This window comes from Rhinolophus ferrumequinum, chromosome 10 (assembly GCF_004115265.2).
Source record: "Rhinolophus ferrumequinum isolate MPI-CBG mRhiFer1 chromosome 10, mRhiFer1_v1.p, whole genome shotgun sequence".
NCBI lineage: Eukaryota > Metazoa > Chordata > Mammalia > Chiroptera > Rhinolophidae > Rhinolophus > Rhinolophus ferrumequinum.
The window spans coordinates 49,566,837-49,588,723 of NC_046293.1; the positions used below are offsets into that span (position 1 = coordinate 49,566,837).

Here is a 21,887-nt window from a genome sequence, read left to right on the forward strand (position 1 = left end):
CCAGATTAGGAATGCAGCCCCTAGCTGAGGCTGTAGAGACTGTTGACCTGGCTTCTGTCGCTTCTCTCTTGCCTCCTGGAGAGAATCCCATGCCTATACTGGGTTTTTCAACATAAACTCTGAGTGTTGTTCCTAAAACCTTGGTAGGAAGGCCTATAGAATTGGATTGTTAGATTGGGGGAAGCAAGAACCTGCTAAATAATCCAAGTGAGCCACACAGAGTTATGAAATTATTAAAAGGAAGAGCTCTTTGGGAAGGGAAAGAGGTAAAACAAAAAGGACTAAAGAAAAGAGCAGCAGGGCTCTTCCAGATTCTAATCCTGAACAGAGAAACCCTCTGAGTGTAGAGACGACCATCACCTGCTTTAAGGGGAAGATCATATTCCATGGAGGCGGGGCATATTGATAAACTGGTTTTTGGAGTGCCCAGCTGGGACAAGGCCTTTGGCATTCTGTGACAGACACAGTGTACCCAGGGAGATATCCCATTGCGAGTCCACATAACATCACAGACACATGCCAGTAGGCACTGAGAGTGGTAGACGATGAAATTCTAGGGAGGCCGGGAAGCAACGTAGAAAACTCAAAGTAGAGCTAAGAGGTCCCACCTAAAGGAGTAGCTCAAATCAGAAGCAACCTGCCCAGAGATAAGTTTAATGGTCCCTAGTTCTCCCAGAGACAGAGCACAGAAATATGTTTTCCCTAGAAGCTATGGGCCATGTGGGAAAGTAAGATCCATAGTGGCCATAGCTCTGTCATTCCCTGATCTTAGCAAAGCTAATAACCTCTTAAAGTAGAAGAGTGGTCAGGAGTGAGACATCCTGAGCTCAGAAGATAGGCTGGTTAGATACCAAATCCTAATTTTCATTCCAGGCGCCAGGCCCCCCAAACCATGCCACATTTGGCCTTATGAAATCCACATATTCTGCCGGAAAGGACCTCAAGTCATTTGAGGCAGTCCATCCCAAATGCATATTCATCCTATTTTTACATGTTTGCAGGAACAGGGATTCTATTATGTCTCTGGATTGTTGTTCTAGGATTTATAATTTTTAATTACATATCTATCCGAAAGTGTAATTCATATCTAATAATCATGTATTTATTCCTCATGTTGGAATTAAATAATTTTTTTCTTATCAAAGTTCAGTTAAGGTAGAAACTTTTTAGCGTCTGCTTTCAAAAAGGTAGTGACCAAGTCATTTATTACTTTTTTCCATCTCATCTCACAGAGCACCATCACCCATAGTTCTCCCCAAAGCCTCTTTCCAACAGGCTATATGTAATTAGAGACTCCAAAGTACATGCTTCTGATGTTCTCCAGAACCCAGAATACTCCCTGGATGATGCCTGTAATCTTATCCTTCATCTTGCTTCTAATAAGTCACACAGCTGCTCATAGACGGTTATTTAGGGCAACGTGGAACAGCCAAGGGGAGCCTGGCCAAGACTGGCCTGGGGCCAGAATAGGCCAATGAGGTTGGATAGGAGAGTCCACAGAATGAGTGGGACTCCCTAGTATAAGTTCTCTATACATCCCTGTCTGATTTCTAGGGAAGTAGGGGTTTGAGACGTCCAGGAGCATAAAGGGAGTCCTAAAGCTTGATTTCTGGGAAAACAGGTATCCAATTTAGAGGCATGAAGGATGACCTCTGAAGGTTGATAGAATTGAGGTAAGAAGAAGGCAGAGGGAGGAGAGAAGGGAAAGAATGTATTTTGCTTGTGGGATTTTTCTTCTGCCTAATAGACTTGGATATTTCATGCCCACCATTTATTTTTTTGCTTTACAGTTAAAACCTCTTAGGTCATTTGTTTTTCTTAAATCTTTTCTCCTCTACCCTTAGTCAGCTCAAGAGCAAGAAACAACATTCCAAGCTATACATTTCAGAAGAATGTTTTTTCCTTGTTTCTTAAGATTATAAATTCATACCCCAGAACTCCAGGTATGCAATAAAAAATCCGACAGACCTCGTGAAAGTCTAGAAAATAAACAATACGGAGTTTCATATCTGTCCTGATCTTACTGAAATTGATTTGATTCATCTTTCCTAAAGCATCGATGGCTTTGTGTGGACTCTGACCTTGTGCCTTTCATGCACACAGGCTTTTCCTAAAGCTTCTGAGAAGTCTCCCGGGTAACCGTTCCCAGATTCTTCCATTTTGATTGCTTCAATATGAGGGTGTGAACTTAGACTTGTAGCCTTCGTGGGGCTTTGCCTTCGTGATGTCGTTCATAAATAAGCTTTGACATCAGAACTCACCCATGACCTCTTGTTGGCAAGCCCAACCTTGCAGTTCTTACGTTAAATCAATTATCAGAAGCATTTGACACTGTTCCAACTTCTTGAAACTCCCTTTTGGCTTCTAAGACTTTGCTAAGTCCGAGTTCTCCTTTTATCTTTCTTATTGCTCCTTATTAGTTGCCTACGTGGAACCCCTTTTCCCCTGCCCATTCCTTCGATGTTGGTTTCCTCAGGGTTCCATTCCTTCCCCTTTTCCCTTCTAGTTCTACATATTCTCTTGAGACAGTCTCTTCCACGTCCACATGGATGTCCCACAGGAACTTCAAACTCAACGTATCCAAACATGAGTATGTCGTCTCCAACCTCCCCTTCCCAAATCAATACCTGCCTCTGCTCAGTTAATTGCACTACAGTTTTACCCTTTGCATAAGTCAGTCACGGGCATTTCTTTCTTCCTCTCCAAAACTTTGAAATCTAATCACATTGCTGACTAGATGTAAGTCCTGTTGCTTCTATTTCCTAGGTGTCTCCTGTCCAGTATGTCTGTCCTGTCACAAATGTCACTCTTCCAGTCCAGGCCCTCATCATTTTTTGTCTAGGCTACTTGATAGCCACCTAATCCTAGTGTCACCTCTTTCAGTCTGTCCTCCACACTGATTGCCAGAATGATCTTTCTGATACATAGATCTCATCCTGTCTCTCTACTCAACATTTTTCAATGATTCTCCATTGTCTGCAACTCCTTTTTCTTAGGTCACAGGCCTCTTTAAGAATCAAATGAAAGCTGTAGACCTCCCAAAAGAAAAGCCCATGCCCACAAAACCGTCACCCATGGATCCTTAGTCACACACTGGCCTTCAGAATATAAGCCAGACTTTTTCATGTGGCATACAGGTGTCAGCCCACCTGTGTGGCTTCATCTCTCACCACTTCCTACCTAATATTTTATTCTTTATAATACTGAATTACTCAAGGTTATTGCTTGACACTCACCTTTATTTGGGCTAGTCTCCCTGCCTAGAACACTTTCCCCCAAGTTGTCCAGCTGACAAAAAGATTTAAAAGGAAATTGCCCCTTAGGTCTCAGGACAAATGCTCTTTTTTCTATAGCCTTTCCAAACTTCCTTCTGGCAGCTGAGATGGTTCTTCTCCTTGTTTCCCCTGCACTTTTTATAAATGTCCTTCATAGGGATCCATATTGTTCCCATGTTACAGGTCTTCAGGACCATGACCAAGTCCTTTATCTCTGTGTCTCCAGACTCTGTATCATTCTGTGCTATATTCTCAGTGCCTACCATGTGCCAGAACATAATAGATATTCAATAAATATTTGTTCAATGAGCAAATGGACCTTCAATTTGATTTGGAGCTAATAGCCATATAATACCACCCTCGGTCAGCCTGAAAACAAAACAAAACAGACTTTCTGGTCTTTTTTATTCTATTCCTTTCCAGATAGCTTTGGATTATGCAGTAGTTTGTGATAGATTTTAGTCTGGGACTGCAGATTTTTAAATTACTGGCTTCTCTAGTGCTCACTGGTATGTGGTATTTCCCCAGGTAGTGTTAAGGACCATGGGAATGGATTTTAGATTGAAAAAAAATATGTACTGGAGTATCTTGAATGATTCATAAGAAGTAGATCTCTTATTGCTCTAAGGTTCCTTGAACATCACTGCGAGTCCCTCCTCACATTACAAGCCCGAGAACCTCAACTGTGGTACACGTTGGAACATACGAGGTGTGATCAAATGATACAGTGAATGTTTAAATTAAAAAATAAAATTATTACAGTAAAAGACACACTGCCATTAATCCCCCTCAAGATACTCCCCCTCACCTCGAACACACTTATCCCATCGTTCTTGCACTTTCTGAAGCAGTTCTGGAAAGCATCTTTCATGAGTGTCTTTAGTTGCGCTCTCGTGGCTGCCTCAATGTCCTGAATCATTTTGACTTTGGGGACAAGCCAGATGTCATACAGTGCCAGATCCAGTGAATAAGGTGGATGTAGACACACCATGATGTTTTTATTTGACAGAAATTGCCATATACCAGAAGCGATGTGTGACACCGAGTGTTGGTATGATGGAGGATCATTTACAGCACGCTTTAAAACACACCTTCTCTCAACTGTACCTCACATCTGACTGACTGCACTCTGCACTGAACAAGTTGAAACTTGTCACTCTTACTAAGGTTTGACGCGCTGCTTCCCCTATTGAAGATCCCTGCTTTTCCACTGGATGGCGCTCAGTAGCAGCAGTCACCGTATTTTTTTTTTTATCACAATGAAAAGGCTTCGTGTCACACATCACTTCTGGTATGGCAATTTCTGTCAAATAAAAACATTACAGTATGTCCTCATCCACCTTATTCATCAGATCTGGCACTGTACGACTTCTGGATCTTTCTCAAAGTCAAAATGACCATGCAAGATAAACGTTTTGAATTGATTCAGGACATCTAGGCAGCCACGACAGCACAACTAAAGACACTCACGAAAGAGGACTTCCAGAACTGCTTCAGAAAATGGCAAGAATGATGGGATAAGTGTGTTTGAAGCGAGGGGGAGTATTTTGAGAGGGATTAATGGCAATGTGTCTTTTACTGTAATAAATTTTTTTTATTTAAACATTTACCGTATTTTTTTTATTACACCTCGTACACCAACTCAAATGACACTAAAAAACTGTGTATGAGTGGCGACTGGTAGAATCCACCAACAAGTAATGGACATACTGATGAACAGATTGTAATTAACTGGTCAGCTCACTGAGCCTCAGAGAGTCACGTCTGTGTCCCCAAAAGCTTACCAAAGCTGGATGTCTAGATTCAGTGCAAAAGGCAAGGGAAAATTTAGTACAGCCATTGGGATTAGGAGGGCATACATGGAGATCAGTAGTGTTGGTTTAGGCATTTTTGGAATTGTATTCCAATCTGAGCTTTTTAAGAGTACTAGCTCTTCACACTTCAGTTTTGAAATCTGTGAAATGGAGGCAACTCCAGATTCAAAGAGATGATGTTTGACAAGCACGTAACAGTGTTTAACACAATAACTATTTAAGGTTATTATTCTCCAGGTTGCCCTGGCAAGGAAAAGTCTTAGGAAAGACAGGATTTGGGGGAGATGGAAGATAAATGCTGGTACCTGGAGCTACATTAACATTGAATACAGTAATTCAGTGTTAATGGGGAGGCCAGAGGACTTGGATGAGAGGAATATTCTAGATTCAGAGAAAAGCCTTAGAAAAGCACTGTCTCATATCTTAAAAGTCCAGGACTGCTTTTCTTAGAAGTAACCTGTCCCTGACTTCTTTCTTCCCTCCTTGCAGGTATGAATGCTGCTGTCAGGGCTGTGGTTCGAGTTGGTATTTTTACTGGTGCCCGTGTCTTCTTTGTCCATGAGGTTGGTTATCTGCTTTGTTCTCCATCATTCTTTCTCTGTGTTGCTTACCCTGCCTCTTCCGTCTCCCCACTTTCTCTTTCCTTACCTCTCCGTTACATCGTTACGTCTGATTTGTCGTGGCTCCCTGTCTACATGAGTCTACTCCTCCCCTCTCCTGGCTCCTGTAACGATGGTGGCACCCTGGGTCCTCATGTTGTCTGTTATTTTAAGGGAAGAAGTAACTGTCTTCCCTCCACCTCCCCCAAAACAGAGAGAGAAGCTGAAATGAATTAGTATTTCATAGCAAATTGAGTCTATCCACAGAGAGAGCCTTAGGATGGAAGAGTCTCACTAGATTTCTGTAACTTGCCTAATCTCTGAGGTTCTAACTCCTCTTTGGTTGCTTTCTTTCTGTTCCCTCTCATTCTGTGTCTACTCTTCTTTAGGAAAGGTCGCCCTGCCTTTCTTCTCTCAAATTTTATGGTCTCTTGTCTTTTCAAGTCATATTCCCCTCCATCCCTCGAACCATCCCTTTCTCTTTCCCTCTGTTGTTACCAAAACCTTCTGTTATCTAGATCCCCTGGGAAGCAGATAGTATTAAATGGGATGAGCCAAGAGCAAGATGAATTAAGATTAAATATTAGGAAGGAATCAAGAATGGGAGAAACTAAAAGAGGGTGTTGAAAAAGTTAATGCCGCCTCCCTTGGACGCTGTGAAATACAGTAGTTTCACGAGCATCCAGGAATCAGTAATGGAGGAGGTGACTTGATTCTCAGAGAACCTCTTCCCAGGGATCCTGTCTTAATCCTGGGAGTTTAAGGGGAATCGTAGCCAACGCTGAATGGATATAATGTGCCCCACAGGGTTATCAAGGCCTGGTGGATGGTGGAAACCACATCCGGGAAGCCACCTGGGAGAGCGTTTCAATGATGCTTCAGCTGGTATGTTCCCGAGGACTCCTGTCTCATATATGTGCTGTCCTTGTCTCACCCTACTGTGGTTTAGGCTCATGGTTTCCCACATTCCCTGCCATGTGGTTTGATGGGAAGGGATTCAGTGACAAGGCAGGGGCTGTGTTTGCCCTTTACTCTTTAAATGTGGAAATACCACCCTGGTTTCCTAGAGTGGGATAGGGAGTAGGGATGTGATCACAGGACAGTTTGCTCTTTAGATAAAGGTCATGGGCAAGACTTGGGGAACTGGTACGTAAGCAAGTCCTGCCCTGGAGCCACGGGGAAGGTCTGGCCCTGAAAATAACCTTAGCAGAGGACTGGAGCCAGAGCCAGAAGTAGAGCTGAAATCTGCCTGTCCTCATATGATGGTGATGAGGTGACCTGAAACCAGACCATTTAAGGGAGGAAGGAACCCAGAGAACCTTTCACAGTTTCCAAAAAAACCTAAGAATATCCCGATCATATCCACAGCCCTTTTCATTACTTTCTCTAAGTAATTATAATCCATTTTCTGGTTTACTGAAAAAAATCTACAAATTACATTTGTATCCCCATTCTTTACCTCAGTCGCTACAAATCCCTGGGAAGAAATTTAATGTGCAGTGCATAATGAAGGTTCTATACAGGTGATAGTGCGTGCCATAAAGTAGTCTGAGAATGAGCCAGAATTCTCCATCAGTACCCCTGAAGTCTGGATATCAGGAGTTTATATGACGTTTTAAAACCTTAAATATATTTACTTCTCTTGGGGTAATCTATAAACCCCTGGACATATGAGGCTTCTATACCCAGAGCTATTTTTTCCTGTGACTACCTGAGTTTGATGGCCCCATCCACTAGCACCATAGATCCCAAGGAGCAAAGGGGGAAAAGACTTGCAGTGCCTGGTTACAATTAGAAATCACCATGTGGCAGAGAGCGAAACATACTACCAGCACGTGAACACAATCCAGTAATGTCAGGCCATTAGGGAGAATTTCCAAAAACTGAAGTCACTGCTCATTCTTCTTATACTTCTAAAAAGATGTGAAAGATGGAGATTATTTCAAAAGCCAACAGACGTGTGTATTCTCTTTGATAATCACTTTGGTGACAAAGCCTTGAAGGAAATGGGTTGATCTTAGCTACTTTCCAAGAGGTGTAGCAGAATACAGGAATGATGCTGTGACATCCCAGCCAACATCATTTCCCTTGCCTTTTTAGAAGGGACAGATGACTCTTCAAGATGACAGGGAACTTCCTAGGGAGCCACATCGACAGTTACGTCAGCCCATCGCAGTGTTGGAGTAGGGGAAATCTTAGCTTGTTGAGCCCAAATGTGGTTGTGTCGTCTGGCGAGCTGACTTTACCTCTTCCCCAAAGGGAGGCACAGTGATTGGAAGTGCCCGGTGCAAGGACTTTCGGGAACGAGAGGGACGACTCCGAGCTGCCAACAACCTCGTGAAGCTTGGGATCACCAATCTGTGTGTCATTGGGGGTGACGGCAGCCTCACTGGGGCTGACACCTTCCGTTCTGAGTGGAGTGACTTGTTGAATGACCTCCAGAAAGCAGGTGAGACATTGTTCTCACAGTATTGTGCGCCTGCACATACACGAGTACCCCCTTACCTCCCCTTGAGGAAAACTGTTACCCAGACACAAACAGGCAGTCTTTGCCCTCCCTTTTCTGCCATTGCTTACAATTCCCATCGGCTACAGTGCCTTCTCTCTCCAGTCACCTGCTCCTTAGGCGTGTCAGGCACCTCACCCCGGGGCTTCTGGTTTGCTTCCCATTGTCAGGTAAGATCACGGCTGAGGAGGCTAAGAAGTCCAGCTACCTGAACATCGTGGGCCTGGTTGGCTCAATTGACAATGACTTTTGTGGCACTGATATGACCATTGGCACTGACTCCGCCCTGCATCGGATCATAGAGATCGTAGATGCCATCACTACTACTGCTCAGAGGTAAGCGGGTGGGGGGGCAGCTGAGACAGCCTGAAGGGCGAGGGAAGAGTCAGCGTTTGAGCGATGTGACTATAATGACTACTTTTCTGAGGCTAGAACACATTTTTAACTAGGAATTATCCATACAGCACTGAAATTGCACTGCTCGCTAAATGCTGTAAGATTTGCCTCTTACCACTGTCTAGCCCACCGTCCAAACTTGTAGCTCTAAGGTCTTTAATACCTGTGGCGTCTCCCAAATGATTAGTGTCCAGACGGAGACACATCCAGGGAGCCCAAAGCCTGAGCCACCCTTTGCAAGCACATTATAGCGGTTGTAGAGACCATTACCACCCTGGTTCAGAGGTTAGGCGACTGGGAGACAGTGTGGGAGAATGGGAGGAGGGAGGGTAACAGTTGACCCCAGGGCAATCCTAGAGGATTCCAGGTGAGTTGAGTCCTCTCTTCTTTACTTCTTTTCCCTTTCTCTCCCTCCCTTCCTGGGCCCCATTCCTTGGAACAGAGCCTCAGTATTGAGACGTTTTACTGCGGTGTTTCCTCAGGACTAGGAAGGACACTCTGTGGCTAAAGTGTTTCCCTTAGGTCTTCCTGTTCTCTTAGGAAACCTGCTGGAAGGCCTAGCAGCATAAATGCATCTCCTAGAGAGGTTACGTGGCCTCAATGTGGGTGACAGCTTGATCCTGGCCATAGGGACACTTGGACTGTATAATTATCTGTCTCTTGCAGCCACCAGCGGACATTTGTGCTAGAAGTGATGGGCCGGCACTGTGGGTAAGATTTCCGTCTTGATTCATTTATCCTATGGACCAGCAATAGCCCTTTCCTCTTCCCTGGGGAGTCCAGAGAGGTCTCCCCGTGGTAGCAGATCAGGATGTGGCCATATTCCTCTTGGTGCGGCCCGTTTCCCTGTCTCCACTCTTCCCCCTCATACCTACCTCTGCATGTGTGTACCTGTGTGTATTTGCACAGACACACAGGCAGTGTGATAGAACAGACAGTGCTCTGAGATTAGAAGCCACTGCAGCAGGTGAGCATGAATAGAAGGTGCTCTTTGGGGACAGAATCTCATTGAGAAGCTGTCTCAAGGGTGCTCGTACCCTCACCCCAAGAAGGAAACGGAGGATCCTTAGTCCTCTCACCAACTCTGGGGACGTGCGAACTTGTTGGGTACTGTGAGGCTGTCTGTGGAATCGAGCTCCTAGCGTGATGCTTCTGGCTCTCATCTTAGATACCTGGCCCTTGTCACTTCTCTCTCCTGTGGCGCCGACTGGGTTTTTATTCCTGAATGTCCCCCAGATGACGACTGGGAGGATCACCTTTGTCGCCGGCTCAGCGAGGTACTGGCACTTTCCTTTGCCCTTAAGAAAATCTCTCACCCTGTTCCACGATGGTCCATTTCCCATCCACAGGTTTCTTCCACTGACCACTTTTCTCTTTGTGCTTGACCAGACCAGGACTCGTGGTTCTCGTCTCAACATCATTATTGTGGCTGAGGGTGCAATTGACAAGCATGGGAAACCAATCACCTCAGAAGACATCAAGAACGTTAGTATGAATGAAGCCAGGGAGTTCTTGGACACCTACCTCACCCCCCACCGGCCCCATGCCCTAGTGATTTCTGAATCTCCCCTTAGTCCTTCTGCCCATCTCCCCAGATTTCCTGCCCCTCTGGTTTCCTCCCACCTGGAATCATTATAAGATAAGGGGCTAAGTCGTCCATGGTTTATCTACATCTCTGTTAGTTTTCTCTCTTTGACTCTCTGTATCCCTTTCTCTGTCCCTCTCTTGGTCTCTTCAGCTGGTGGTAAAGCGTCTGGGATATGACACCCGGGTCACAGTCTTAGGGCACGTGCAGCGGGGTGGGACACCATCTGCCTTTGACCGAATCCTGGTAAGTCCTGGGGCTCTGTGGCCCTCCTGCCTTAGGACCCTCAACTCGCTGTCCTTCCCCTGCAGGACTGCACGTCATCAGCACAGGGGCTTAACCCACTAGTCATGCTGCCCGCCACCAGCCTCTGGACTGCGTGGCCCTTGGCCCTTTCCCACACACTCAAGAGTTCTCTTCTGTTGCAAATAATGATGGGAAACTATGTGATTCCCCAATGGTGAGGGCTAATATCTTAGAGCCACGAGCATTACTGAAGTTAATGAGATCTACCCTCAGGCACTCAGTTTGATCCCTCTAATTCTTTCAGAGAGGCAATATCCTTCCTTGTTTTATTAATAAGAAGGGAATACTATTAAGCCTCATTGATCCCCTTGACTACTATAGGGGACATGATTTTCTGGAATCAGGTAGAATCCTTGGGGTTTCTACGGCAAGAGTCATGAAGCTTTAGATGAAATGTGGGTAGGGAGGCAAAGTCAGTAAGTTCTTTGCTACAGTCCTTAAATGAGGAACTCAACCCTGTGAGTTGGTAAGAGCTTTGAGTGCCCTGGCTATCCAAGCCAATCCAAGATGGAGAGGCCTGAACCAGACTGTCTTTTCTCCCTGGGTTCCTGCAGGGCAGCAGGATGGGTGTGGAAGCAGTGATGGCACTTTTGGAGGGGACCCCAGACACCCCAGCCTGTGTGGTGAGCCTCTCTGGTAACCAGGCTGTGCGCCTGCCTCTTATGGAGTGTGTCCAAATGGTAAGTACTAATCCCAACACCTCTTTCTAACAACTCCAAGCCCTTGTGCCTGAGCTGGAGTTTATGGGGAAAGAGACCAACTTCCAATGCTGCTGGGATAGGAGCAGAAGGAAAAGCAGCAGGTGGAGTAAGAGACGTATGGGGAAAGAACGCAGTGGGCTTCGCATAGCAGCTGTTCCCTCTCTAACTAAGCCTCAGTGTCTCCATCTGTGAAATGTTCCTAAAGAAGATAGGAGACTCTATATCTTACCTAGTAATGAGACCCATCATTTCATAATATCCAACCTCAAATGCTTTCATCATGTCTTTACTGAAAGAGAAATGCAATCTCTCTCTAAATTTTATTAAAAGCAGGGGAATATTATTAAGGTCTAGCTGGGTAGCTTAAATCTTTCTCTGATTTCTATCCTGGACATGTCATCATGGAGTGTTAACACTCACCCTGAGGGTTGTTAGAAGGATTGGAGAGAAGATATGTAAAGGGTCTGATGCAGTACCCGGAGACTGTTGAATGCTCAGGAAATGTTGTGGCTCTTATTGAGGAATCACTCTGATACCACTGAGCGAACATTGTGGCTGGGAGCTAAGGTGTCGGGCCTGAATGCTCCCTACCTCGTGGTCTGCTTCTCTCTCAGACTCGGGAGTCCCAGTGATCTACAGCCTAGACAGGCCTTGCTTGGAACGGTATCTCTAAAAGCCCCACAGCTAGCGCACTGGCTCACAGAGCAGAAATCCGTAGTTGGGAAACACAGGGCAGGGATTAGTCTTTCTCTCTAACTGTGTTATCTGCAGGATCTCCATCATTCACTCACTAGTTCAGAGGCTACTTTGAAGGCTGAGTGTGAAGTGGAGGGAGGTCCTATTTTATTTGTGAACACTCCTCCACTGCCCATATTCTAATAAATAGAGCATTGAATCAGCCCTATTCTTTTGCTGCTCATTACTCAGAAAATTAATGAAAAACAAAAACACTTCTGTGAAAGTTTGGGGGGGGCATAGAAACGGTGGAGTGCAAAGTGGGCAGGATCTAGACACAAGCCCAGAGATGGGCCAACTCCCCATGGGCTGGAAATCCAGCTGTGTAGAATCTTCCCTGGAGTTGTGACTGTTGCTGTGCTCCTCCCTCAGACCAAAGAGGTGACCAAGGCCATGAATGAGAAGAAATTTGAGGAAGCCATGAAGCTGAGAGGCCGGTGAGGAAATGACCAGAAGCTTGCTAAGTTACAGAAATGAAATGTTGAAATGAAGCCAAAAGTCAACATAGCTTCAGACCCAAAATATGAGCTTCTGCCTCTTCCTCTTATTGTTTCTGCAACAATTTCTTCCCTAGAGAATTAGTTGTGAGGTGACGAGGAGGCTCATTTCATCCCAAGGATGCCCTCCCTGAGATTGGCCTTTTATAATCTGTTATTTCTGTATGTAGATCGCAGCTAGATTATAAGTTTCTCTGGGCAAGCAGCAGTCTCTTGTGCTGAGCCTGGAGGAAGAGTGTCAGGAATGTTTGATGAATTAGTGGCCCCTTTGCAGTCCCTGCCCAATCCTTGCTCTTGCCCCAGTTATGTCCCCAGAGGTTTGCCCTGTGGAACTTCAGCTGGGAGCAAAACTTCAGACCAGATCCCCTTGGCTGCTGGCCTGGGGAATGGCCTGAAGAGACCTCTCTCTCTCTTTGTGCTTTTTACAGGAGTTTCATGAACAACTGGGAGGTATACAAGCTTCTGGCTCATGTCAGACCCCCAGTATCTAAGGTACTGGCAAACTGCTCTCCCCCACTTGATCCTCTCCCACCCCCCGTTTCCCTTTACAAAGTGCTTCTTCTCCCAATTCCGACTACCTACAGCCTTGCCAGCTTCTTTGTCCCACTCACATTCAGTGCTGAGTCCCTGACCCAACTAAGATAATTCTTTTCTTAGCCACCCAAGATACGACCCCTGTGGTCTTAATGTGCCCTGGGTGTCTCTAACCTAAGACCCATGTCCAGTTGAGGGCGACAAGATAGCATACGAAGAATGGGAAGAAGGGCTTGTGTGTTATTTCCTCTGGGCAAATCTGGGAAAAATCACATCTAAGTGTATTTAAGCCACCTCTTCCATGGGATTAGTGGTTCTCAATATTTAGTGTATATCATAATTCGCTGGGTTGCTGTGCCGATTCCTGGGCCCCTCCCTCAGAGGGGATTCAGATTTGGGGTAGGGGCCAGGAAACTGCAGATTTAACAAGCTCCCTCATTGGATTCTGATGCAGGTGGTCCATGTTGGGAAATGCTGCTCTGGAAGGTCTCTTATTCATTTTAGAATGACATCTGGGATCAGGGGCAGCAGCTTGCTTTATTGATCTGTGATAAAGAAAATTGCTTCCATAGTATGAGGGAGCAAGGTGTGCTGGTGTTCCCTGAGAGACGGGGTGTGTTGTCAGGCAGAAGTCCTGCTTCCAGGACCACAAGGAACTCAGTTCAGCTTCCTTACTGACCTGTCCCCCTCTTTCTCCTGGTCCCTCTCTGTTTCTCTCTCTACAGACTGGCTTGCACACAGTGGCCGTGATGAATGTGGGGGCCCCAGCCGCAGGCATGAATGCTGCCGTCCGCTCCACTGTGAGAATCGGTCTCATCCAGGGCAACCGAGTCCTGGTTGTGCATGACGGCTTCGAGGGTCTGGCCAAGGGTCAGGTACGAGGACTAAAAGGAAAGGGGGGTGACACTCTGGGACCAAGGAGCAGTCATAGGGCTAGAGTGTAGCTGGGGTGACCTGTCTGTTCCCTTGCCTTCCCCTGTTCCTCCTACCTTTCTCTCTCAGGATTTGAGCAGAAGTAAATATTTAATTTTAGGGCACTAGGAATAGACAGGGGCCACTCAAACGAACCTTTTGCAAGCAACATGTCATATTTAATTCTTAAATAAGAATGTCTTAAAAAAAAAAAAGAATGTCTTATCCCAAAGCTCAGCACAGTTCCTGACATAAGTAGGTGCTCGGTATTTCTGAATGAGCAGTAAGGGTGGAACTAGTGTGACATCAAAATACAACTAAACTAAACAGAACAATCATCATTGAGAATCAGCCTGCAGTCTAGCTGAAACAAAGTCCTACAACTAAGGACATACAGAAGAAGTACCTTGAGACTGGCAGGAGGGGTAGAGACATGGAATGGACTGGTCCCATTCCTGTATGTGACCGTTAAAAATCGGGAGGGAGGGGTGGTTGGAGGGCTCAGTTGGTTAGAGCACGAGCTCTTAACAACAGGGTTGCCTGTTCGAGTCCCACATGGGCCAGTGATCTGCACCCTCCACAACTAGATTGAAGGACAATGACTGATGGGTCCTGGAAAAACACACTATTCCCCAATTAAAAAAACAAAATTGGGAGGGATATCTTGGCTGTGGAGGTTCCCCCTGGAGGAGCGAGGGGTCCTATTTGAAGAAATAATGACAGAAAACTTCCCTAACCTGGTGAAGGAAATAGACATGCAAGCCCAGGAATCAGAGAGAGTCCCAAACAAGGTGAACTCAGAGGCCTACACCAAGACACATCATAATTAAAATTAAAGACAGAGACTCTTAAGAACAGCAATAGAAAAATTAGGTACCTACAAGGGAGCTATCATAAGACTGTCAGCTGATTTATCAATAGGAACTTTGCAGGCCAGCAGGGACTGCCATGAAATATTCAAAGTGATGAAAAGAAAGGATCTACAAACAAGATTACCCAGCAAAGCTATCATTTAGAATCGAAGGACAGATAAAGAGCTTCCCAGACAAGAAAAAGCTAAAGGAGTTCATCACCACCAAACCAGTATTGAAAGGATTGTTAGAGGGTCTTTAACAAGAAGAAAACAATATATATGTAAATAATAAAATGGCAATAAGTATATATCGACAATTACTTTAAATGTAAATGGATTAAATGTTCCAATCAAAAGATAGGGTCGCAAAATGGATAAGAAAACAAGACTTACATACGCACTACAAGAGACTCACTTCAGATTGAAAGACACACACACAGACTGAAAGTAAAGGGATGGGAAAAGATATTTCATAAAAATGGAAACCAACAAAAATCTGGGGTAGCAATACTTACACCAGATAAAATAGACTTTAACACAAAGGCTATAACAGACAAAGGACAATAAACCAAAGAAACCCAAAACACTACTTCAGAGAACATATGCATCCATATGTTCATTGCAGCGTTATTTACAATAGCCAAGACAGGAGTGAACCTGAGTGTCCATCAATGAATAAATGGGTAAAGAAGAGGTGGTACATATATATAATGGAATATTACTCAGCTATAAAAAAGGATGAAATCTTGCCATCTGCAACAACCTGGATGGACCTAGAGGGTATTGTGCTGAGTGGAGTAAGTCAGTGAAAGACAAATGCCATATGATTTCACTTATATGTGGAATCTGAAGAACAAAATAAACAAAACAAACAAACTCATAGATACAGAGAACATTTTGATGGTTGCCAGCTGGGAGGGGGCTTGGGGTGAAAATAGAAGGGATTAAGAAGTACAAATTGGTAATTACACAATAGTCTTGGGAATGTAAAATATAGCATAAGGAGTAAAGTCAATAATATTGTAATAACTATGTATGGTGTCAGATGGGTACTAGATTTATTGGGGTAACCCTTTGTAAGTTACCACTCTGTTGTACACCTGAAACTAACATAATTATGTCAACTATAATTAAAAAATAAAAGAATTATTAAAAAGGGGAACTGTATTCCAATAAATATATTTTCTTTCCTTTGGAAAACAAAAGGGTGGAAGAAGTTCAATGAGGTGGGGGAAAACCGATCCCTGGTGTTCCTCTTCCAACCAGAGAGGTGTTGGGCTGGGGTCAGAACTCTAGTAGTGCCAGTCCATGATGCAGACCCGTGTGTCCTTCCCCTGCAGATCGAGGAAGCTGGCTGGAGCTATGTTGGTGGCTGGATTGGCCAAGGTGGTTCTAAACTTGGGACTAAAAGGTAAGTGGCATTATAGGAGCACCTTCTCCTAGTCACCCCTTAAAATGTGTCACTTGGAATTTGGGCAACAGTTCATTAGGTCAGGGTCTGCTTGGACCATTGCTGTTGTCTGGGTCCTCTACCCCCAAGGTTACAGTTGCTTCAGTGAGGGCAGACATGACTGTCCATCATTTAGCAGCTCTGATAATATAGAGCCCCAGTGTGTGTCCTTGGACAGGGGTGAGAAGTGGGGTAGGGAAGAGGGCACAAGTCGAGAAATTATAAGTGTCCTCTAATTCTAACTTTTCTCTCCCTCAATTCTGCTATCTCTTCCCCAAATTCCAATACCCTTCCCTCCCCCCAATCCACTAGAACTCTGCCCAAGAAGAGCTTAGAACAGATCAGTGCCAACATCACCAAGTTTAACATTCAAGGCCTTATCATCATTGGGGGCTTTGAGGTGAGTGCCTGCCATTTCTTCCTCTCTCCGCCCCCCTTTCCCTGTGTCCCCTCCCTGCTGCCCATGCTACTTTGTCCTTCTCAGGCTTACACAGGGGGCCTGGAACTGATGGAGGGCAGGAAGCTGTACGACGAGCTCTGCATCCCGTTTGTCATCATTCCTGCTACGGTTTCCAACAACGTCCCTGGCTCCGACTTCAGTGTGGGGGCCGACACAGCACTCAATACGATCTGCACGGTGAGCGCCCCCCACCACCACCACCGCCGCCTCTGGCCTCAGTTATAAGTCCTGGACTGAGTCCAGTTCTCGGAAGGGAGCTATATTTTTTGTACCAAGGGGCACTATTTGAAAAATCCTTCTTCATGTGCAGGCGTTTGCACAGACTTTATTTAACCATGCATGTGGTGTTTATTCTCCTCACCTTGTGAGTCTTCTAACCTAGAAATGCATCCGGACTCTACATACTAAATATTTGTTCCTTTCTGAGGTCATACAGCCTAATTTCCCTACTCTAAGCAACAGAAAGGGTAGGTACTCCTTCCTTCCCAGGAGAGAAGTGCCACACTGTGCTTGGCAAATGTGCCTGCCATCCCGGAAGGCAAGAACTTGATGAGATGTAGGGGCCCTGCTGGCCTGGAGTGGAGATAGTTCGAGTTGGGTTATGACAAGGGCCACAGAAGTGATGAGAAGGAGATCCCTGACCCTGTCTTTCTGTGGCCCATTGTCTTTGCAGACCTGTGACCGCATCAAGCAGTCAGCAGCTGGCACCAAGCGTCGGGTGTTTATCATTGAAACTATGGGTGGTTACTGTGGCTACCTGGCCACCATGGCAGGACTGGCAGCTGGGGCCGATGCTGCCTACATTTTTGAGGAGCCCTTTACCATTCGAGACCTGCAGGTAGGTGGCCACCCGGAGCCTGCTGGGTAGCTCTCCCCTGCCCCAGTCTGTCCCCACTGTTCCCACAGCGACCTGTGCCATGAGAGCGTAAGATAAGGCTGGAGCAGATTGGTCTGTGGAGTCCTATGAGGAGACTAGAAAGCACCGAGCGGGCATTCTCTGGTGTAACGTCACATACGGACCACAGCGCCTGCGGTTGGAGCATTCATTTTGAGGCGTGGCATGCTGCTCAGCCCTTTATATGTTTTTCATTTTATCTTCAGACATGCAAGGGACATGCTGTCTTCGTATTACAGATGAGGAAGGTTTAGCGAGGTCCAAAGCTTTTCTAATCTCATTAATAGGTGACTTTCTACTATATCATGCCACCCCTCCTGATTTCCCTTGCTACCAAAGGGGACTCATTCCATTTTTGAGAGGGATACCCTTTCACCTCCGGGGGGTAGGGGAGCTCTGACTCATGTTTCACAGAGGGACCATATGATCCTTATTTTCCAAGATCCTAGTTCCCTGGAGGGAAAAAGAATCACACAGTGGAGGGGTCGCAGGCTGATCCTAATCTGAGAACCCAGCCAGCCCCTGTCAGGAGTGAGGGCAGGAATCTTCCTCCCCCACCCTCAACTCAAAGCACAAGTGAAGGAACTGGTTCCTCCCAGGTGCATACAAGCATTTAAAGACTGACACTGAGAGCAGAGTCACCCCTCCGAGGAAAGGGGAACCAGAAACACCTGGAAAGGAAAACTGAGAGGGGTTGGAAGAGGGCTGAAAACTGACAGTCTTGAACTTTCCCTCGTACAGTTCTGCCTGTCTCATTTGGAACTTCATTTAAATTTCAGTCTGCACTGAACTTTGTAAAGGGATCAGGCACAGTTCAGGCCCAAGAGTGTAAACAGCTTCCTTTATTTCCCTCTCCCTCCTGGAGAGGCCGGATGGGGGAAAAAGAGGTCTCTGCACTTGCCAGACCTTATTCACTCCCAGCCAGTCTTAGGATTCACTGTTTCATTTTCAGGCAAATGTTGAACATCTGGTGCACAAGATGAAAACAACTGTGAAAAGGGGCTTGGTGTTAAGGTACCTCGACCACGGTTTGTCCCCAAGTGAAGAGAGAAAATAGTCAGACTGTGGTCTTGGCCCACAGCATGGATGCGTGGTTCGGGCATTCTGAGGAACTTATGGGTACAAAGGGAGAGAACCTGAACCACAGGAGGCGGTCGAGAGGGCAGAACAGAGCCTACAAAGGCAGAAAGTGGGTGGGGGTGGGGGGTCGGGAGACCACCACAGTCACAGGCTTCTGGTGTCTACCTGGCAGGAATGAGAAGTGCAATGAGAACTATACCACTGACTTCGTCTTCAACCTGTACTCTGAGGAGGGGAAGGGCGTCTTCGACAGCAGGAAGAACGTGCTTGGCCACATGCAGCAGGTAGGGAAGACCCCAGTCATGCCCGCCACCAATCAGCCATCACCCCCAACATCCAGCGAGGCTCCCAGTGGGCTCTCACTACTGGAGGCTGTCGCCATGGAGCACCAGCCTGCCGTCTTTTACAGTCATAGAATCAAAACATCTTTATCCTGGAAATGGCCTTACAGATTATGTGGCCTTCCTGTTCATTTAGGGCAGGGTTATTCAACCCCGGCACTATGGCCGTGTGGGGCTGGATAATCCTTGGGCGCGGGGGCTGTTCTGTGCATTGTGGGATGGTTTAGCAGGATCCCCGGACTCTACCCACGAGATGCTCATAGCACCTCCATCCCAAGTTGTAACAACTAAAAAATGTCTCCAGACAACACTAAATGTCTCCTGGAGGACAAAATTGTTCCCAGTTGAGAACCACTGATTGAGATGAAGAAAATGAGGCCCAGAGAGGAGAAATAATTTTGTCAGGGCCATTCATCAGTCTTGGGTAAGAGCCAGACAGCCTTGGCCATGGCTCTTCCCACCACACCGATTTCCTGAGGAACCTGTGGAATGAGGACAGGCACCTCGCTGCTGCTGGGCTCCATCTCCACTAACTGGGCTTCAAGAGGAAAGGAATTCCTTTCTACCACTGCAGGGTGTCATGCGGGGTCTCTGCTCCCGCTCCCCGCATAAGAACGCAGGACATGGTGAGGCCAAAAAGGAACACCCACATAGCCATAGACGGGAGTCTTACCACTATAGTCTCGCTGGCAGCTGGGTTGGAGACACAGGAAGCAGGAGCCACACGATCCACAACCCGCCATCTGCTTTCCTGCCAACCAACCTCACTCGCTAACTGCAATCCGCGCTTGCTAGCTCAGCCACAGCAGTTGTATCAGTGGCTAATGGCTAACCGGTAACAGCTGATGGCCACGCAGTCACAGCTGATGACCATCTACTATCCTAGCCAGCACCTTTCCACGTGAGGCCGAGAGCCTGGAAACTGCACGCCTGGCCCTGTCCCCACAACCACCCACATTCCATGCCCACCCACGGCAGGCCTCACTCACAGCTGGTACTAGTGGTCTGAGGCTTCCCCCATCCCAAACGTCCCTAGCTGATGTGGCTTAAGCATTGACCTTTGACTTTTCTCTATCCACAAATAAATTCCTAGTATCTCAGTTTAAATGAGCTTATTAGCCCCGGCAGGAATGGGGTACTAATCGATCAAAGTATGAAGACCTATTTCCTGTTTTTCCTTCCTTCCCACTTTCCCACTTACTACTCTTAGTTCAGAGAAAATCGACATGTTTTACATTATTCTGAGGTGTGTTACCAGGGCCATCTAGACTGGGCCATAAGGAACACTTCGGTGTCATTGATAATGATGACTGACCGAAGCTGCCAGCCTGAGGGGGTAGGGAAGTGACCAAGTGGCCAGTGAGACTAGAAGGAAATGAACAGGGTCAGAGCTATGGAGCTAGAAGAAGCCATTGTGAGACCAGTCATCCCCTTTAACTAATTAGTAACATATGCCTGACAAATGGCCAAATATGCTGGGCAGCTCATCCTGGTTCCCAGAACGGTTTCAGGATTTCCTTTCATAGTTTGATTTCTGGATTCCTGTTTCTGGCTGTAAACCTGGGCTCTCCTTTTTTTCTGTGTACTCAGCTATCTCTGCTATTTCTTTAGAGTCCATCCGCTATGTAATTTTTATGATTCTTTTTCTAGGGTGGCAGCCCAACTCCATTTGACAGGAATTTTGCCACTAAGATGGGTGCCAAGGCTATGAACTGGATGACTGGGAAAATCAAAGAGAGTTACCGTAATGGTAGGTGGGATAAGAGGGTGAGCCCCCTGCATAGAGGCTGGTTCCCCAGTACGGAAGCTGACTGACCTTCCCCTGTTGCAGGGCGGATCTTTGCCAACACGCCAGACTCGGGCTGTGTCCTGGGGATGCGTAAGAGAGCCTTGGTATTTCAGCCAGTGACTGAGCTAAAGGACCAGACCGATTTTGAGTGAGTACATCTACTTCCTGGAGGGGTTCCCTCTCTGGTAGTTTCAGGAACTTCTTTTCCTACCCTGTTTACTGTCTTCAATCCTTTTCTCTTAGGAGTAACACCTGTAGTTGTACCTACTTCAGAGCTGATGCCCGTGCCCTAAATCCAGCCTCTTTTTGCTCACCTTTTCCCCATAACCTTTGATAGAAGTTCATCACGGTGCTAAAATATGAAATCATGATCGACCTCATTCCTTTGTAGGCACCGCATCCCCAAGGAACAGTGGTGGCTGAAGCTGAGACCCATCCTCAAAATCCTCGCCAAGTATGAGATCGACTTGGACACCTCTGAGCATGCTCACCTGGAGCACGTCAGTCGGAAGCGGTCTGGAGAAGCTCCTGTCTGAGCATCTGGGAGTGAGGGGGACGGACGGCCTGATCATGGTCAGCTCACCTGCTAGATGCAAGTCCGTGGATTCGCAAGTGTTTTAGCTCATGTTTCATTAGGTTTCCTTTTATTTGGTAACTGCAGCCATGATCAGCTCTGACTAGGGGGCAATGAGTGGAAGCTCCTTTCAGATAGAATTCATCATGACTTCTACCCAGCTTCGGCAGTCACACAAGGCTGGGCTCTTCTAGTGCTACTGCGAGATTTCAGTTACTCGGTTAGAACTTTCCTAAAAATAAGCTTTATTTATTTCTTTGTGATAACAAAGCCTTGGTTCCTCTACTACTTTTGCTACAGTGACAAACAATAACTACACTAATAAATGCCAACTGGTCACTGCTTTTGGTTCTCCTGTTACCGTTTTCACAAGTATAGTACAATCGGCCCAAGCACCACACTCCGCCCAGACAGAACACCTGGGAAAATGCAGCGAGGTGACCGCCCCGTGGACTTCTGCGGCATCTCTTGGCTCACACGGGGTCCTAGGACACAGTACACTGGTCCTCGCCCTCGTCCCACACTAGCCCCTCCTGCATCCTCTGCAACCAGTACGATGCTCCAGTCTCCCTTAAGCTAAAGTTG

The 21,887-nt window shown here is 46.4% G+C and overlaps 1 protein-coding gene across 3 annotated transcripts in view; it reads left to right on the forward strand.

Moving 5' to 3' along the window:
* PFKM (phosphofructokinase, muscle) overlaps window positions 1–21,645 on the forward strand; it is a 45,853-nt gene extending 24,208 nt beyond the window's left edge. For all 3 annotated transcript variants that reach the window (XM_033117276.1, XM_033117277.1, XM_033117275.1), the window contains exons 3-23: window positions 5,579–5,652; window positions 6,496–6,573; window positions 7,948–8,137; window positions 8,365–8,530; window positions 9,257–9,301; window positions 9,759–9,867; window positions 9,980–10,075; window positions 10,329–10,421; window positions 11,036–11,161; window positions 12,290–12,354; window positions 12,843–12,906; window positions 13,674–13,823; window positions 16,054–16,124; window positions 16,476–16,563; window positions 16,648–16,800; window positions 17,297–17,461; window positions 18,471–18,532; window positions 18,771–18,882; window positions 20,590–20,689; window positions 20,771–20,876; window positions 21,120–21,645. In XM_033117276.1, coding sequence (XP_032973167.1) covers window positions 5,579–5,652; window positions 6,496–6,573; window positions 7,948–8,137; window positions 8,365–8,530; window positions 9,257–9,301; window positions 9,759–9,867; window positions 9,980–10,075; window positions 10,329–10,421; window positions 11,036–11,161; window positions 12,290–12,354; window positions 12,843–12,906; window positions 13,674–13,823; window positions 16,054–16,124; window positions 16,476–16,563; window positions 16,648–16,800; window positions 17,297–17,461; window positions 18,471–18,532; window positions 18,771–18,882; window positions 20,590–20,689; window positions 20,771–20,876; window positions 21,120–21,264 — 2,258 coding nt within the window. In that variant the 3' untranslated portion in view covers window positions 21,265–21,645. The remainder of the gene's footprint in view (window positions 1–5,578; window positions 5,653–6,495; window positions 6,574–7,947; window positions 8,138–8,364; window positions 8,531–9,256; window positions 9,302–9,758; window positions 9,868–9,979; window positions 10,076–10,328; window positions 10,422–11,035; window positions 11,162–12,289; window positions 12,355–12,842; window positions 12,907–13,673; window positions 13,824–16,053; window positions 16,125–16,475; window positions 16,564–16,647; window positions 16,801–17,296; window positions 17,462–18,470; window positions 18,533–18,770; window positions 18,883–20,589; window positions 20,690–20,770; window positions 20,877–21,119) is intronic.
* The last annotated feature ends 242 nt before the right edge of the window (window positions 21,646–21,887 follow it).